This window comes from Athalia rosae, chromosome 3, assembly GCF_917208135.1.
Source record: "Athalia rosae chromosome 3, iyAthRosa1.1, whole genome shotgun sequence".
In the NCBI taxonomy this organism is placed as follows: domain Eukaryota; kingdom Metazoa; phylum Arthropoda; class Insecta; order Hymenoptera; family Athaliidae; genus Athalia; species Athalia rosae.
Genome location: NC_064028.1, coordinates 23,868,780 through 23,886,091, shown reverse-complemented (window position 1 = coordinate 23,886,091; position 17,312 = coordinate 23,868,780). Strand labels below are relative to the sequence as shown.

The following is a 17,312-nucleotide window of genomic DNA, read 5'->3' as shown; positions in this document are numbered from 1 at the left end:
CGTGAGCTACGTCTTATAAGGTTGCTCGTTGAGCATGGGCAACGGTCTTTACAGTCCTTAGAGTCTTTACACGGTTGATGAGTGGACTTCCGTTATATGCGCGCTGGTTAAAGGTTCCGGCACGCAAACCTGTTGATACCGCAGGAACGTGAACCTCGTTATTATATCGCGTTAGAGAGGAAGAGAGAGAGAGAGAGAGAGAGAGAAAGATGGTTGCCGCCCACCTGCACAACCCTATAACAATTCACCTGCAGTTGCAACTAAAATTATACCCACTCTACGTGGGGTTAGTTTAAGTTTTATTGCTGTTTGGCTGTTTAAGATTTTCTAAATAGATTAAAATCGCTCGGCCACCGTTTGTGGTATTAAATAATTTTAACACCTCACTTGAATTCCAGTCGCGTTTAGAGAGTCCGATGTAACTTCGATCGAACTTTAACGCGAAATATCTCGGAATCCACTTGAAAATACCGAAATTTTTTAATGGTACCTCAAAGTCCGAAGACTGGACCAAGTTTCGGATGTGTTTTAAAAAAATTTCACACGGTTTTTGCAACTTCTTCGGGGTGGAGAACATCGCCGGGTGTACATGGATGAAAATGTCCACTTTTATTCCGATCGAATGTACGTATGCCCATCGCGCGTGTATCGGTGCGTGGGTTTTTTCTGCGATTTCAGAGAGGTGAGGAGGAGGAAGAGGGAGGGTTGAACAAAGATGGCGCTAGGTGGTAATTTCGTAAGGGTGGTTCGAATGATCGTCTACAGCGCTAAGAAGAAACAAAATGTGTACATATATTTTATCGTTGGAGTTTGCGCCATTCCCTGCATGCGCGATGTGAATAGTTTCCCGGGCATCCGTCTGCGGCGTTGGTTATTCCGCCCTTATTCATCCTGGGGTTGGATAGGTACCTCCACCACCACCACCACCTCCACCACTATCAACAGCAGCAGTAGCCGCAGCAGCAGCCCTTAAGTTAAAACTACCCTGGCAGTGCCAGTTGTAGAGCCTAGGCTGGCTGGTGAAAATGCGCGATTACTTTTATCATTCGGGTCTTTCTAAGGTCATCGTGTTTTAACATTAACGATGTATCAAAACAATATTCCATATTGTCAATTAATACGTTAATATTTTAATCGGCGATATACAAGACGAATAAAAACAACAAAAAAAAAAAAGAGAGAGAGAGAGAAATCATCAAGTAGAGTTTTAAAACCATGCTTTAATTGAAGCGCCGGATTATACAACCCCTTGATACGGGATACTGGATAACAATTACCATGATAAAAGTAAGTGTAGATGATATTTTTTCGTCGCAAAAAGTGCTCGGGATTCATTTGGCACAGTAAACAGAAACCATGATTCTCGTCGGTTCTCAGCTTCTGTGTGACCTTGAAATCGAAAATATTCGTTATTCAACCCTCAATGGTCAACCCCTCTCAGTCGTACATAAATCGAAAATTTGAAAGAACGACTTGAGAAAAATCGAAAAACCGTGTAACGCTTCAAGTAGAAAGAGAACTGCGATTTTTTCAAAAGTACCTGGTTTAAAAAATAGCAGAACATACGATGCAGGGATGCCGGATATCCACATTCACAATGACGATACTTGTTTTCTTCTTTATTTCTACAATTCAGCTATTTCAATTCCACCTCGGGGGTAACGAAGCACCCCTTCGACAACTCCTTCGTAACATGAAAAACGTGTTAGGGGTGAATTTTCGTTATCGAAATGAGCTTGAAAAAATTCACTTCGAAAGTGAATAAAAAGAAGCGAGACGGTATAGAAAAAACGCATCAGGGTTATTGCGATCGAAAAACGGCGGTTAAAAAAAATAAAATGAGGACTAGGAAGAAATACCATGATGTAAATAGTAATTAAATCAAGGTGAAATGCAAATTTGAAATGAAACTCGAAGAACAGGATGAGAAAGGCAAATGGGTAAATAATAAATATGAAATGAAATGAACAAAAAAAAAAAAAACGTTCTACTATAACGCTATATCGTACCGTACGACTTCGTGACACAGAACCGCAACAACATGTGGCTCGCGGAAAACGCACTCACGCGACTCATCGATCGTGTACACCACCCTTACGTGTGTGAATTTACTCGTTATTAGGCTAACGAGTAAGTAAATTCTCGGTTATTCCTTTTCTTTCTTTTCCATCGCATTGTACGTGAAAAACTGTTATTAGTAGGTGTATTTAATCAACATGGCTACATGCACATGCAAATATGACGAAAGACGAGGGAGGGGAGTCAAGAGAAAGCAAACTAAATAACTAAAACTAAAAGATAAACGAATACCGGATAAACACATATTTGTTTTTGTTTCGAGCGTGTATGTTGCTTTAAGGGATGAATATATGAATGAAAAAATTAAAGAAGCAAACGCTCGGGGGACGAATTATATATAACTCGAGGGTGGAAAGAAGGATCGCGGAGGGTGAGAGGCGGCGAGCGTTGAGCAGAAGAGGAATGAGGGGAAAGAGGAAGATTTTCAGAAACTGGGAAATTCGGGAATTCCGGGATGGCTCCTGATGCCGGTATTTATACAGGGTCGTCGTTTCTGCGCCACCGGGTTTTATTTATAGATCGCGCTTTGCCTTCCTTTACGTGTTTATACCGAATACAACCCCGCAGCTACTTCTGCTCTATATTAGAAGACACGACGTTCACGGCTCAAGGGAAAACCCCCATAAGCCTTTGTATCTTATCGATTCAGTCGCCACTGCTCTCTCGCCGCTTATCCAACAAATAAACCATAATATTCATAAATTAGTTACACTTGTGTTTGCGCAGTACAACAATTCACGATGCATTTTTCATGAAAAAATGCGGTGAAATTGACGAACACGTTATATATGATAACTAGGGTGAAGAGTAAAGTTGGCGAATTGACAAAAAACAAAAAAACAAAAAAGACACATACAGATAAAAAAGTCCTAGGCATGTACAGGCGTATATATATATTTTTTATTTAAATGCAAAATGTGGGAATTTTATTTACGCATGGCTTGCAGTCGCTTTAGCGATCGTTGAAGTGTTTTAATCACGGTAGGTCGACTTCGAATCGTTGCTCCTGCCGCCGCTGTGCTGGGGGTTGATATATAAAAGTATCAAAGTCCGTACAGAGCGAGGGGCGGGGGGTGGCGGGGGGGTGGTTCGCGGGCGTAGATTTGCTGGTCCAAAGCCGGCGAGCCAATCAAGTATCCCATTTCCCCGGACAAAAAGGCTGTCAGCCTCAGAGCACGGGGTGCTCCGTTGCACGACGCGACGCGGCGACGTATATCCCGCCCGGGACATCCGCATTGTGTGTTCGTCTAACCCGCATTTCTTCCGTTTTGAACAACCAGCCTTTTTCAATCCCCGTTTCAGTATAGGTAACCGCACACCGTCTAGCTCGTGCGATTGTTACTCACCCGTTATCCGTACAACAGAAATTTCCTGCGGCTAGGACGAGGTAAAAAAATGCCATTGAAACGCGCTGTACGGCCGGGCGAATATCTGTACAGATTTATAATTTGGAATTTGGAAAACTTCAACCCGTTGTTACACGATTGTTGTTGAAATACGAACACGAGAGTTTGTGGGAAATCTTGATTTTGATGCTCTTTTCTTTTTCCCTTTTTTTACCTTTATTTATTTTTGGTTTTATCGATCGCCGCACGCAGGTCACGATATATAAAGGGAAAAACTACCCCTTGTTGGTTATATACACGAAGAAGAGAAACAAAGGTTACAATGAAGAATGAGAGAAAAAAAATGGGAATATAAAAATACGAAATACGAGGAGAAATGGAACAAAAGATAAAATAACAAAAAGTAACCGAAACAAAATAAAAATCATCCGCGAACAACGTCGAGAGTACGGTTTATTTTATTGCGAAAACGCGTAGAGAATTTGCCATGAAATGATAATATTTTAAACAAGAGTTCATAGTCCCGATTCTCGGGAGTAGATCCTGCACACTTTTATTGTTATCATGATAATGATATTCTTTTTTCCTTTTAATTCATTTTTTCCCCTATTTTCCTTGACATCAAGAGCCCTCTAATTAAGCTGAGGAGATGAATATATGTATAGGCGCGCACTCGGGTCGCCAGACGTCGGGACGCGTCGGTTTTTTTTCAATTTTTAAAACGGAACATGGGAATTAGAAAAACGAACGACGAAGAGGGAACAGAAATAGAGAAGATGAAAAGAAACAAACAAGGTGGGGGGAGGAGTATCCGTAACACGGGTTAACGGTTCGAGTTAAAATTCAATCGTCACACCGTTTCGTTATTCATTTATTTATTTATTCAAAGATTTCTATCTACATTATGGTACTTATACCGTACAACAGATCGGCGATGACGGTCGGTATGATGTGCGGAGGAAGGAAACCGAAGGCGAACAGTTTATACGGGTAGCAGCGATTTACATCGCGTGATTACCCGCCATCCGCACAATTATTTTTTTCTTCATTTTTTACGACTACTTTCTTCGGATAAAATACCGCCGAGCTTGCGGTATCATCCACATAGAACTGAATCTTATCGACAAACGATTGATCAACCGTAACAACCGATGCAAATAATATCTGGTGAAAATAGTTCTGCTCAAGACGGTCAGAAAAAACTTTCAGAAAATTGAATGTCGAGCAAAGTTTTTGGTTTGGTGTTTTTGTTTTTTTTTTTTCTCTCCAACCGTACGTCGACTTTTTAAAGCTTCCCGCGCGAACAATTCCCATTCAAAATAGAGTGTAATATAAGGTATGTCCAATTAATTTTGAAAGCACTCCGCGCACGAAGCGCACCTGAGTTTCTCGAGGTAACCTGCAACCCGTGCTCTTTAGTTTCCCCACCTATTCCGTGAATTATTGCTACTGCAGTCGCCCGCAGTCTTGGAGCGCCTCATTTCGCGGTGATACTCGCGTACTTCCTACCTTATTCTTCTCAACGTCCTCGAAACTTTATACCAGACGTATCGCCCGCTGGAATAAGTGAAAACTTGATACTCCGAATTCCTATAAATCGAATGAAAAGGACGCTATCGCGAACCGTGGAGATATAATAGCGAAACTTTCGCACTGCCGCGAGTGCCGCCGCAAGCGCGCCCGTACGTTTCAAATCGTTCGAAAATAATTCACGTAGAAAAATAATATCGCGTGATGAACTTTTGCGTGCTCTCTGATATATCAACTAGTTTGCTTTTAAATATCCCCCACCGCGACTACACGGCATTGATACTCCGCAGATGTTCAGATTTTCCTATATTTCGTTTACCTCATGGTATATCATTATGGTGATTATGATTATAGGTATACATATGTACATAGAGATGGATTTTTTCAACCGTCAATCTTTCGTACGGAAACAACAACGCGGATTCCGTTATAGTTTCTGGTTTCAATGGTGCACGTCGCGTGTCAAAGGACCCTTGTTCGATACGTACGACGAATCACGATAAACGTCAATGTTTCCACACGTTGTACCGTTGCCGCGATGCTCTTGCGAACGCTTGATTTCGAATTTTATATAAATAGCAATTATTTTTCGCTACTTTACCGAACCGTTTTGAAAATTCCGCGTTGCGTTTTCCCATTCCGTCTGATGTTTCCGCGAACGTAAAAATAGAAACCAGTTCTCCTATCGATCTCTCCGTTGACGGCGTTTAAATAATCCAACAGTGGCTGGGCGCTTTTTAGAACTGGCGTAGAAATGGAAAAAAGAAAAAAAAAAAAAAAAAAAAAAACGAGAAAATTAGCCGAATCATTGCCTTGACCGATCTCGATACGACACACAGCTCTTTGTTTGACATGTGCTTGTATATACTGCACTGTACGTATAAATTGGTAAAACGATCGCCGATTTGAATAATCCACGTGGTATTATATAAACCGCTTTTCACGATTAAGCGGTTTAAATTAAGCTCGTATTGATCATGTGCAGGGGTAGATTTCTTTGAACTTTCCAACACGTAAATAGTACTTACACCGTCTATTTCGAAGTCTCGGATTTTTTTTCTTCCTCTCTCGACAAAACAGGCGTCGGGTTCGCTAAAAACTGACGTGGTCAAAAAGAAATGGAATGTTTGAATACTCGCGTTATCTACGGGGACGCATCCCCGTGTTCACCGTAATTCGGGGGGGGGGGGGGGGGGAGGGGGGGAGGTTGATCGTAATGAGAATTAGACATAGGGGTCGGTGCTGATTCGGGTTTTGCTGCCGCGTCAGGTTGTCGCCGTCGTAACTCCGTGACGCCGGGACGCCTCGGAATATATTATACGGGATGAGTCGGAGGATAAGGACATCCTGGGGGTGTCTCTCGTGAATGAAGCCGGCTTCGGGGGCTGCAGTATTGATCTTCCCATACCTCGAAATATAAGCGGCTACCTCTAACCTCGAGGTCTCATACCCTTATATATACCTACGAACTCGCTATATTGTGCTCTCGTCTTCAACCCCCGTCCACCCCTACCCCTACCGACTACTACTACTGCTACTACTACTAACCAACCCTCGTTCGCTTAGCTTCCCTTTCCAGCGTTCGCGTACGCCGCTGTATTCTCACAGCCAACGGCAAACAATCAGCCTGCTTTCCAGTGTCAAGGTTGGGTCAGCCGCGGATCAAACTACAAAGATATTTACTTTTTTTTTCTATTCTTTTTTTTTTTTTTTGTTTGTTTTCCTTTTTATTGTTCTATTTTTTTTTTTTTTTTTTACCTTCGAATGGTACGATGTGAAATGTGAAAGAATGCTTCGTGTCCGTATAGTTTTATGCGAGAATTTGAGGAATTCGGGGTGAACTGCACACTTGTGTGTTTGTGTGTGTGTGTGTGTGTGAACAGGTATTACAAGTATAGCGTGCCGAGGAAGGAATAGATTCGTGGATATTTTTTGGCGACTCACCAGAGAACGAAGATTCAGTGAGTGCTCGAATCACACCCGATGTCATAAGAGTACATTTTTTTCCTCATTATCTTCAGACCACTTCAGAGCACATATTGCGCAATTATTACGCCTCGAACCGATGATCGATAATTCATAAAATCCGTACTGCACACTACACTGTACACTATACGTCGTACTATCCTCAAGAAATTTTTCAACCACCTCCGAACAAAACCGTCTGAAGAGTCGCGAAAAATTCTGCCAAGGAATTAGCGAAGCGATCTATACACTCGATCGCCACCATCCCCTCCTCCTCGCATTCGAAATATTTCGCTATATTGTACCCATTTTTTATGCCAGCGATATATTTCCACTCAACTGTCCTAGAGGATTTCCGACACCGTCAAATTTTCTGGATTTTCCTCGGAGCCAAAAAAGAAAAAAAAAATGAAAGAAAAATTCATTTTCTTTCTATTGTAAGCATTATTTTCTTTTTTTTTTTTTTTTTTGCACAGATATAACGTATTGCTTCCAAAAGCCCGAAGCTACGAAATAATGGATCCAAAAGCCCTTTCCTTTTTTCAGATTTCTTTTTAATACCGTTATCTCTCTCCCTTTGTCTTGCGATAAATAAAAGACAAACGGTTTGATCGTTATCGTATAGATCGGCGCTGGGAGATAGATTCTTTGAACTCTTCAGCTTCTGGCTTGTTTCTGTACCCTCTTCTGATGATATCGATGCACTTGAAACAGCCTTCGCCCTTTCACCCTCAAGAAGAATTGGGTAAAGGTTGGGTTATACGTGAGACGAACTAATCGGAATATATTATAGCCTAGAAACGAGAAGATTCCAAAATTCGCCCATCAGTTATGACCCCTCGTTAATAAATAGAAGAAAAAAAAGGAAAGAAAAGAAAGGAAGAAAAAAAAAAACGAACGAACGAACACTCCCGCGATGAGGTGACCTTACTGGAATTTAATCCGCTTAAAACGCTTCGGCGTATCTGACCGATTGATCAGTTGGATATCACACCAACCCCGCGCATGAAGTGTAGGAAAAACATCGCTCTATTAATTCTTTGGTTCCCTTTTTTCGTCTTTTGCTCAGTTTTTTTTTTTCTTTTCTTTTTTCTCTTTTTTACTTTTGTTTCACTCTATGCAGCAGCGAGTACTGAATGCATTATACCGGATCAGTGACCGGAGAAACCTTCTCGAATGAAGCCATAATGTGGTGAGGGCGTGCCAACAACGCAATCGTTCAGAAGTTCATTCCGACGATCACTGATTCATTAATTTTTAATTTTCATTCATTTTTGCTCCGTCTCCGTTTCGTCAATTTCGTTTCTTCGTCAGGCGTGACGGAGTCCGTGAAAAGTTCATCAGCTAGTTCAGCATGGCCAGTAGCACGGAAGAATACGGTTCGGAACTCCAGGAGTTGCAATGGGGAGGCGGCGGGAGTGGATCTCATTTTCTGAGAAGCGGTTCACACTTTCTCAGAACCGGATGTTACGAAGCGGAAGACCTCGAGTCTACGAGGCATCACGCCGGAAGTCAAAACAGAGGGTATTACAGCCCTCCGGGTACGAGTTACACGATCGTAGAACGACCTCCGAGTGCTCCTCATCATCATTCGACACATACAACGCCGTACAGAAAACGAGGTCATGGAACTACAGCTGGAAGTGGCGCTATTTCGCCCGAACAAGTTCTGAGGTGGGTTGTGCAAATTCGCGAAGAGTTCGTGCAAAGGTCGTTTGTCTTTTCGCATGTTGATTGTATTTATTTTGTTTTGTTTTTATTCTGGTACGACGTCGACCGCGCCCGATGGTACGACAGACTTTTCGGAAACGGTGTCAACGAGAGGAGGCAAACGGACAGAAGGACGCCCGCATCGAGTCCTGCCAGCGTCGCGGCTCTCAGAAATTCCACGTCGCAGAATTCAACCGGGCAACAAAATTCGCAAACCTCCCCTCCTCCGCAGCCCCCAAGCCTTCAAGAATTGACGGTCAGGACCATAACGATGGCTAGAGATCCACCTGACTCTCATCATGGCTTTGGGATCTGCGTGAAGGGAGGTAAAGACGCTGGTAAGCTCTCTTAACTATTCATCTTAATTATATCGATTATCTCATAGAATAAATTAGTTATGTATACCATTCGAATAACGATGAGCCGGGAAAATTGATTCAACTTTGTATCAACTTTTTATTTTCTATGGAATTTTTTTTTTTTTTTTTTTTTTCGTTTTTTCTATTCTTTACTACTTTTTTCTTATATGTATACTGGCGTGTGTCCATTATTACATTACAAATCGTACATTATGCATTGTTATATTATATTCTGCTGAAAATCACATCTCGACCACGTGCTCGATAACTCTATACATATATTGAAGTTATTATATTTTTCGATAGACAGCAAAATCGAAGAATCTTTTCCGTATGATGTCGAGTTTCGCTCAACTTTCGCAATAATTCAGAACCATACGTAACTCTGTGGTAAATAACTTTGGTAGTACGCAAGCTTGTCGAAGAGCTTTGGGAGGATGACAATTTCAACTGTGTCAGGGGAGATCTCAGAGATTCGTCGATGATCGGTCAGAATTTGATCCAAATAGAAAATACATTACTCTTTTTTACCGCTTTTGAACCACATCAAGGATTAAAAAATTGTTTCTTCCTTTGAAAACCCAATCACTGGGTGAGTTTTCTATTTTCACTGTTAGTCATTGAATTGGTAACCAAAATCGATGGTGAACCTTTGACAGGACCTATAACTCTATTATCGCAGGAAGTTCAGCAAAAACGCAACCACAGCTGCTCGATTGGTATTTTTGAGCTTTTCGATTGAGCTTTTTTTCCATCGAATAATCGAACTAGTCTCTCGCTGAAAGGTAGAAGGCTGAAATTTTTATCACGGAGTTACGCAGGTTTTGATTTTGTATACCTTTCGAGAAACAAATTGAAATTAAAAGAGCTTCAATTTTGCTCTCTAGTCTACGTACAGTATAGGGTGGACCATTTCAAATTTTGTTCTTCGTCAATTTCTCGGGGCACCTGTCACAAGTGCGCAAATATTTATCGAAAAAATTCTCACGTGACATGAGGTTTGAGGCAAAAAATAAAACAAGCAGTTTGCGATCACGTCAATTTTTTGGTGGTATTTATTCTTCTGTCTATCAATTCGGCACACTTTTGGGAGAGCTGGCCCGAGAAATGAAAGGAAGAGAAGCAAAATTTTTTAATTTTCCATCCTAATCTAATTATACAGATAGCAAAAGCATCGTTTATCTATTTTTATGTTGCTTATCTAGCGAATTAGTTGGCTCAAAACAATTTCAAATTTCTATAAATTAAAAGTTAAAGATAACGAATAAAAAAAAAAAGAAAAATTTATAATAAAAGCTGAATACTTCCCCAGAAAATTACTGGCATACCTACACAGTCTGGTGTACGTTGTATCAGCTAAATTTTCAGTCTTTCATTTTCATTCTCAACTTTTTATTCTCACTCGCAAATTTGCGATATAGTTGGGCGCATACGCAATATCAATAAAAATAACAAACGGTATAATACATAGGTAGATCGTATATGTATGCACATATTCATTTCCCAGCTAGTCACGTTGCGCACACTTTGCCAGTTTTTTTAATATCCTGCGGTGCGATATATGACCTAAAAAATGTTAAACGAAAAAAGATCACGATAAAATAACGTGCAAAAATATTCATCAGCGGTTTTATCTCGAACACGTTGTACTCCAATACTCACGTGACCATCAGAGAATGAAGCAAAAGCTGATTTCTTTTTTTGGGAAGTATTCGGTGATCGAATGCAAAACAAAAAAAAAAAAAAAACAATCAAAAAAATAAAGTGTGTCACTGGAGAATCTTTCTGTCTGTTTCGCTGTACCAGAAGTGCAGTCAGGTAACCAGCGTAGCCCAAAATCCATCAATCTTCGAACCGATCGTATACCCCGTAATCTGATTATACAGATTTATTTAGTTCATTTATTTAATTTTTTTTTCGTAGATCGAATAATAAGATACTTTAATGTACTTATCGTAATCGAATATACCATTTCTTTGCCTATTTCGAATTTTCAAACTTCCCGGACTATTCAGATCTCATCTAATCTGAACTGAACTGACACGATACGATATCCGTCATCTGCGATCTTCAATATTGATGGTTTTTTGCCTATATTAGATGTTGCATGACCCATATAATTATATGCACGTATATTTCTACCACCTTGTAGATTTAGAAAAAGAAAAGTTACCAACGACGTAATTTGATCCTCAATTTTTTTTTCGTTTCTACATTTATCAATCCATTTGAGAAAGTAAAAAAAAACGAACTAGATCCATCGCTTATTTTTTTTCACATAATCAATTCGATTTTTGTGACAACAATTATTTTATAGTAATATATGTAATTGATGAATTCACTCCGATTGTCATACACCGATATTGACGTGACTTCACGTATTCGCATGTCGTAGATCGTTTCATTACATCAACTGAATATTTTACACCTTACGATCATGATGCATGACGAACGAAACTTCATTAGTATTGTAAACCGCTTCGCGCTTCGCGCTTACCGCTTTATGAATTTAGTTTTCCAGCAGTTGAATATGAAACTTTTTCGATGCACATATAGACTATCCTATATTATCCGCTTTGACCTTTAGATGCTGTAATGGATTATTTTGAAAAAGAGAAAAAAAAAAAATCACCTCACTATCACAGCGCGCTGCATTGATCACACACGTGTACGGTTTTAGTTGTTTTTCTTCAAATTTTTTTCAATTTTTTTTTTTTCTCAATTTCTCACTCTACAGAATCATTTTTATGATGTTATTAGGTATATATATTTCTGTATATAATATACATAAGAATATGCATCCTTTATTAAATAATTTTATAACATTAAATAATTTTATCACCATCGAAAGTTTAGAAACATTCCCTTCCATGGCGTTTAAAAAGAAAAATCCAAGATAAAAGAAAAAAAGAAATAACTTTAGAAAATTGCTAGAAAATAATCGGACGCCATAGAGGGGTATGAAAATTATATATACATACGTCAGAGTCACAATTGCAAATAGTTGATGGAAAAGAAGAGAAACGGAGAAAAAAATCTCTTCAGTTTTTTATTAATTCTTAAAAATATTTTTGGTCGTTGAATTAATTTTTTTCAGGGGTCGGTGTTTATATCTCAAGAGTCGAAGAAGGTTCGGTAGCTGAAAGAGCGGGTCTTCGCCCCGGCGATACGATACTAGAGGTAAATGGTACGCCATTTCGTGCAGTGACACATGAAGAGGCTCTAAAGGTGAGAAATATGCGTACTGGTGGTACTCCGTATAAAATCGACCACGATCTCCACCAAATTTACTTCGTTTTTTTTTTTTTTTTTTCATCGTCAGTCTCATCCGTTCTCTTTTTTTTCATGCTTTTTTCCACCGGTTCGTATGATCTCGTACGTGTTTTGAATCTGGTGCACAAAGAAATGCAAAGAAAGAAAGAAAGAAAAAAAAAAGAAACTGGAGAAAGTGAATGAAGCCTGGAGATTAGTTAGGGTCGATGCGAGATGAGTGCCAAGGAGTAGTAAAAGGAAAGGGTGAGGAGGGAAAACCGGCGATACCTCGAGGAGCCCTCCTCCCCCCTCCGCCCTTCCTTCCTCGAGGCTTCCGGTGGTCCATATCAGCTACCTCTACCTCTGATGGCCCATTGTCGCCAGGCAGTTCCTTTGTCTTGAAAAGGCTCTCTCGTGTACAACTGATCGACATCCGCGTGCAACATGAGAATTTCTCGCTTTTTTTGTTCTTTTTCTCTTTTTCTTTTTCTCCTATCTTCCACCCGCGAAATCGCGGGATCGCCGATTAGGTACGACGATGTGGAAAAGTACGTGTATCGGCTGCGTTTCCTCCAACCAGAGAAAAGTGGTTATCTTCGAAAAGTTGTGCACATCCGAGAACGCGAATCGCGACAACGGTTTTTCGACGTGGGGTGCAGGTCGTACAGACTCCCTTATAAATCGCGGCGCCAGGCGTCTCGGCGCCTCGTCTGCGAACCGATCGACATTAATGCGTAGGTATATATGTATATGTTGATAACAACTTTTATGTAGGTATATAAACTATACATATATACGTTGGAGTCTGAAAGCTCTGCATTTTATTACGGTATCAAATTAGGATTTTATTCTTCAATTTCCCATTCGTCTTTGTTTTCTTATTTTTTCCTCTTCCGAATGGGCGACATTCGATTATGAAACGTACGTTCGAAATTTGTCTAATTGAAATGGAATGTGAATCACAACTATTGCAAAAAAAAAAAAAACAATCGAAGAAAAAAAAAAAAAAAATTTATCCAGCCGAACGAGGGGTGGGATCGGGATTGGAATTCGGATTGGGAAAAGGGTCGTGGAGCTTTGAAAATTGAACTGCAATGGATAGCTGAAATTACACCACTGAACGAAGGTAATTTGGGGGGTGTATGTATGGGTATAGTACTCGGGCTTATTCGAGGGGGGGAGGGAGAAGTTCAGAGCAGCTAGCCTGTTCGCGGCATAGATATCGATCTGTCGAGGTTCCACGTTACGTCATATCCTGCTTATCCTTGACCCAAGTCGAAGCAAGGCTCATCCCAACCAACGTGCTTCGCTCCACATATACTTCGTTTTTATGTTCCACACACATATTTGTTCATTCATCTCTTCTTTTCTTTCACTCTCATTCCTCGAATCAATCTCTGCATAAATTAGAGACAATTACTCATGGAAAACAAACGTTATGTCAAGTCGAGTTCTTTCGATACAGAAATTATTCATCACAGAAAATATAATTTCTCCTTTTTTTTTTTCGGTGATCGGTGAACTCAATTTCTAATCCAGATGCTGAAATCCTGCCGGACACTCAGTATGACGGTACGGGGTCCTGCGCTGGATCCTCGATGTCGAGGAGGTCATCCCGGATGGTCGTCTTCGGGAAGGCAGCAATCTTGCAGTTGGATGGATCGTCAGGGTCGTCCGGCATCTCCGCCGCCGTTACAAAATCGAGACGCTCGTTACGCCGCCCACAGAACGCGGAAGGTCGAACTTTGCATCGAACCAGGACAATCCCTCGGTCTCATGATAAGAGGAGGTTTGGAATACGGACTTGGTATTTATGTGACCGGAGTGGACAAAGACAGCGTGGCGGATAGGGCTGGACTTTTGGTAATTAAAACCCGGATTACCGATTTTATTTACCTGAACTAATTGGATTGAGTTTTTTTCGTTATTTTCGTTTTTTTTTCTTCTGCGACGTAGATCGGAGACCAGATAATCGAAGTCAACGGTCAGAGCTTCGAGGAAGCGACGCATGACGAAGCTGTTCAAATACTCAAAACAAACAAACGCATGAGTCTGGTCATCAGAGACGTTGGAAAAGTACCTCATTCGTGCACAACCAGTCAACCGATCGTAGTCCCCTCATCTAGGTACCAGGAACACGATCCGTTGCTTCTGGAAAGTCCGGCTAGTCACGGGAACCATCGACCACCTAGCCCTGCGTGAGTATCGGGGAGGCAATGCGAGAGGAGTCGAAGGTTTTTAACCTTTGCCAGAGTCCATGGTGTGTTATTCAGAAATTGTACAATAAAAAAAAAAAAAATCGATTCTAACGAAGCCTTTTGGTAGCGGAGTGTAAACTTTGATTGGAAATAAGACACTGTGACGGATACCTCACAAAACTAGTGCTGAACTATCCGACGAAATTGACTCGTGAAATCATTCAAGCTACTTGTTCGGTCAATTTTTGATTCAGTCAAGATTTTCAGGGCAATTCGCTACTTTTTTCAATTTGCGAAGTCCAACAGAAAGACAAACTGGTTCAGCGATTCTACTGGTTTGAACGGACTACTTATAGTTGATTAGTTGTCAGCTCATTGTCAGACGGTTTACGACGGGTTGAAACAACTTGGGAAATCAGTTGCCGATCGAATTGATTAAAACGGTGACCTAGTTTTATGTCTACTTGCAGTCAGATTAGCCGGCTCAATCGTTGAAAATAGTCAACCCGAATGTTTGATGGTAAATTTAACCATTTCAAATGGTTAACCTGGTTCATTGGTCAACAAATTTTCTGGTTTGATACCCATTTAAACAGTTGACAGAACGACCGTTACAAAATTATCGATGATAATCAACCCGATTGATTGGTTGCCGGTTCGATTGGTTCAACTGTACCGGACACATTTACCGAACAAATTGTCACAGCGCTGGATCGTTCGAGGGTCGCCGGATTTCATGGTATTTCTTTTTTCTCGATGTTCTACAGAACCGGGAATACGGAATGGAGAAACCGCGCCCTTCATTCGGCAACCGCGGCGATGGTAGAGGAGAAGGCAAGGGTGGTTCTCGCACGTAGCGAAAGAGCAGCGCTCTCCCAACTCCTCGGAGACTACAAAAGCCGAAGACTGAACATCGAAGACTTGGTCGCCAGTTTAGCCGACCTCCTCAACACCCATGAAAAACTTACCCTTCTAACCGAGTTGCGTGAACTTGTCGACGGAAAAGACAGGGCGTCTTTTGACGACCTCGTTTACAGGCCGAGGGGAAGCGCCACTCTTACTAGGGTACGTTCGCGATGTATTGCGATTCGCACGGAAACTCGTGTGCATTATATAGAGAGATTTTTGTTTCTCCTATGAAATCAGAATTTTGAAATTCATATACAATTGTTTCAGAGGAAAGGCGAGAGAACGCATTCGGACTTAGTAGTCACTCCGTCTATTCATGATCTTCCGGTAAGTGATCCTTTGAGAATTTTTTTTTGTTTCTTTAATCTTTCTAGATTTTCTCAATATTTATTATAACTGATCCGTGAGGATGCATAAACTTTTAAGAATATGACGATCTGTAGTTTTACATTTTTATTAAAATTATACACTGTTTATCGATCTACATTTATACGATTACTACCTGACCATGCTACTTTTAGATTTCCACTATCTCTTTCTCGAGTGTAAATTTTCCCAAATATGTTTTCCTGGCACTTAAATTACCTGATTGTAATTCACACACACGAACACATATATACCGGGTGTCCGGCCATTATTTTTACGACGCTCCACATTCGCCGTAAGATCACAAAAATTGACGGAGAAATTACGAGAAAAAAGAAACCGAACCCGTTCAAGTTATGTTTGACTTTTTTGTTCGCGACACCCTGTAAATATGCCTATATGAATATGAATTACACCCAACCCCAGGGAAACTTTATGATAGGTTATTAAAATGATAATGATTATGCCTGTTATACGCGCCCCTCACACTCCACTGCCAAATTACACCCCCTGTCAGTAGATATTTTCCATTTATTATACCTATAATACTATACTGTAATAATTGTATGCTAAAACGACATAATATAAATCAAAAAATATCAATCTGTGTGAAAAGGAATGAGAAAACGAGTATTAAAAGAAAAAGAAAATTTAGACGCGGAAGAGGGGGAGAGAGTAATTTTGGATTTTTTAGAAGAAAAAAAAGAATGACCAGAACGGAATCTGGTAGACACAGCTCGTTGTCGTCGTTTGGAGAGGTGCGAAGGTCTATAGATACATGTGATGGATTGTTAAATGAAGTATGCCTGGAAGGCTGAAATTGCGATTCCATTGTCATTATATATACACATCGAATTGCACAACTGAAAATATTTTCCAATCATATATACGACATAAATAATCGACGAATCATAAAAAAAAAATAATCATAATAACACACGCCTGTCGCTTTGTATATTTTTTCAATCATTATTATCACAATTATTGATATTCTTTTTTATCAATGTTCGTTCGCTTATTCCTATGTCCGCTGCATGCTTTTGAATTGACGTCATTTTTTTTTACTTTTTTATCTTGCACAGAGCTTATGATTACCATCTGAAAATGGTTGAATTCATGCAACATGAATTCACCATTGAAACCTACCGATATTCAACGTTGACCCTTGATTGAAATGTCAATTTTAATTTGATAGTTTTTTTTTTTTTTTTTCTTTCATTTGATTTTATTCTTCTTCAATATTTTTTCGGCTTTTATTGTGAGCCGCATGACTTGTCATCATTTATCCATGCATAGGTCATCCGAAGGACTATGTAACAGTAGCCTGCAACCTGCTCGCCATTTATTTTTCTCTATCGATGTCACGTGCTGATCACCAGGTCAGAAATTTTTTGAAACTAGGAAAAAAGCGATACCGCGAGAACCATATTTTTTAGCTGTTTGCCTCATCGTTTATTTCACTTTCAACCTTTGGAGGGCCGGAAATAATGCGTCGATTCTTCATATTTTCATATCGATTCTGATACCGAATGAATATTGAAATTGACGTGTCCAAAGATTGTCTCGGGATTTCAATATTCACGGTCAATGGGGACCTG

General features: G+C 40.3%; 1 protein-coding gene across 7 annotated transcripts in view; it reads left to right on the top strand.

Moving 5' to 3' along the window:
• The first annotated feature begins 936 nt into the window (after positions 1 to 936).
• Positions 937 to 17,312, top strand: part of LOC105686905 (whirlin) — a 28,771-nt gene continuing 12,395 nt past the window's right edge. For 2 of the 7 annotated variants that reach the window (XM_020852792.2, XM_020852790.2), the window contains exons 1-9: positions 938 to 1,287; positions 8,235 to 8,594; positions 8,718 to 8,968; positions 10,796 to 10,807; positions 12,087 to 12,217; positions 13,781 to 14,104; positions 14,198 to 14,439; positions 15,207 to 15,504; positions 15,616 to 15,675. In XM_020852792.2, coding sequence (XP_020708451.2) covers positions 8,275 to 8,594; positions 8,718 to 8,968; positions 10,796 to 10,807; positions 12,087 to 12,217; positions 13,781 to 14,104; positions 14,198 to 14,439; positions 15,207 to 15,504; positions 15,616 to 15,675 — 1,638 coding nt within the window. In that variant the 5' untranslated portion in view covers positions 938 to 1,287; positions 8,235 to 8,274. Of the gene's footprint in view, positions 1,288 to 6,699; positions 6,917 to 8,234; positions 8,595 to 8,717; positions 8,969 to 10,795; positions 10,808 to 12,086; positions 12,218 to 13,780; positions 14,105 to 14,197; positions 14,440 to 15,206; positions 15,505 to 15,615; positions 15,676 to 17,312 lie in introns of those variants that run through there. The other 5 variants (XM_048653074.1, XM_020852784.2, XM_020852785.2 and 2 more) reach the window with 5 other exon arrangements.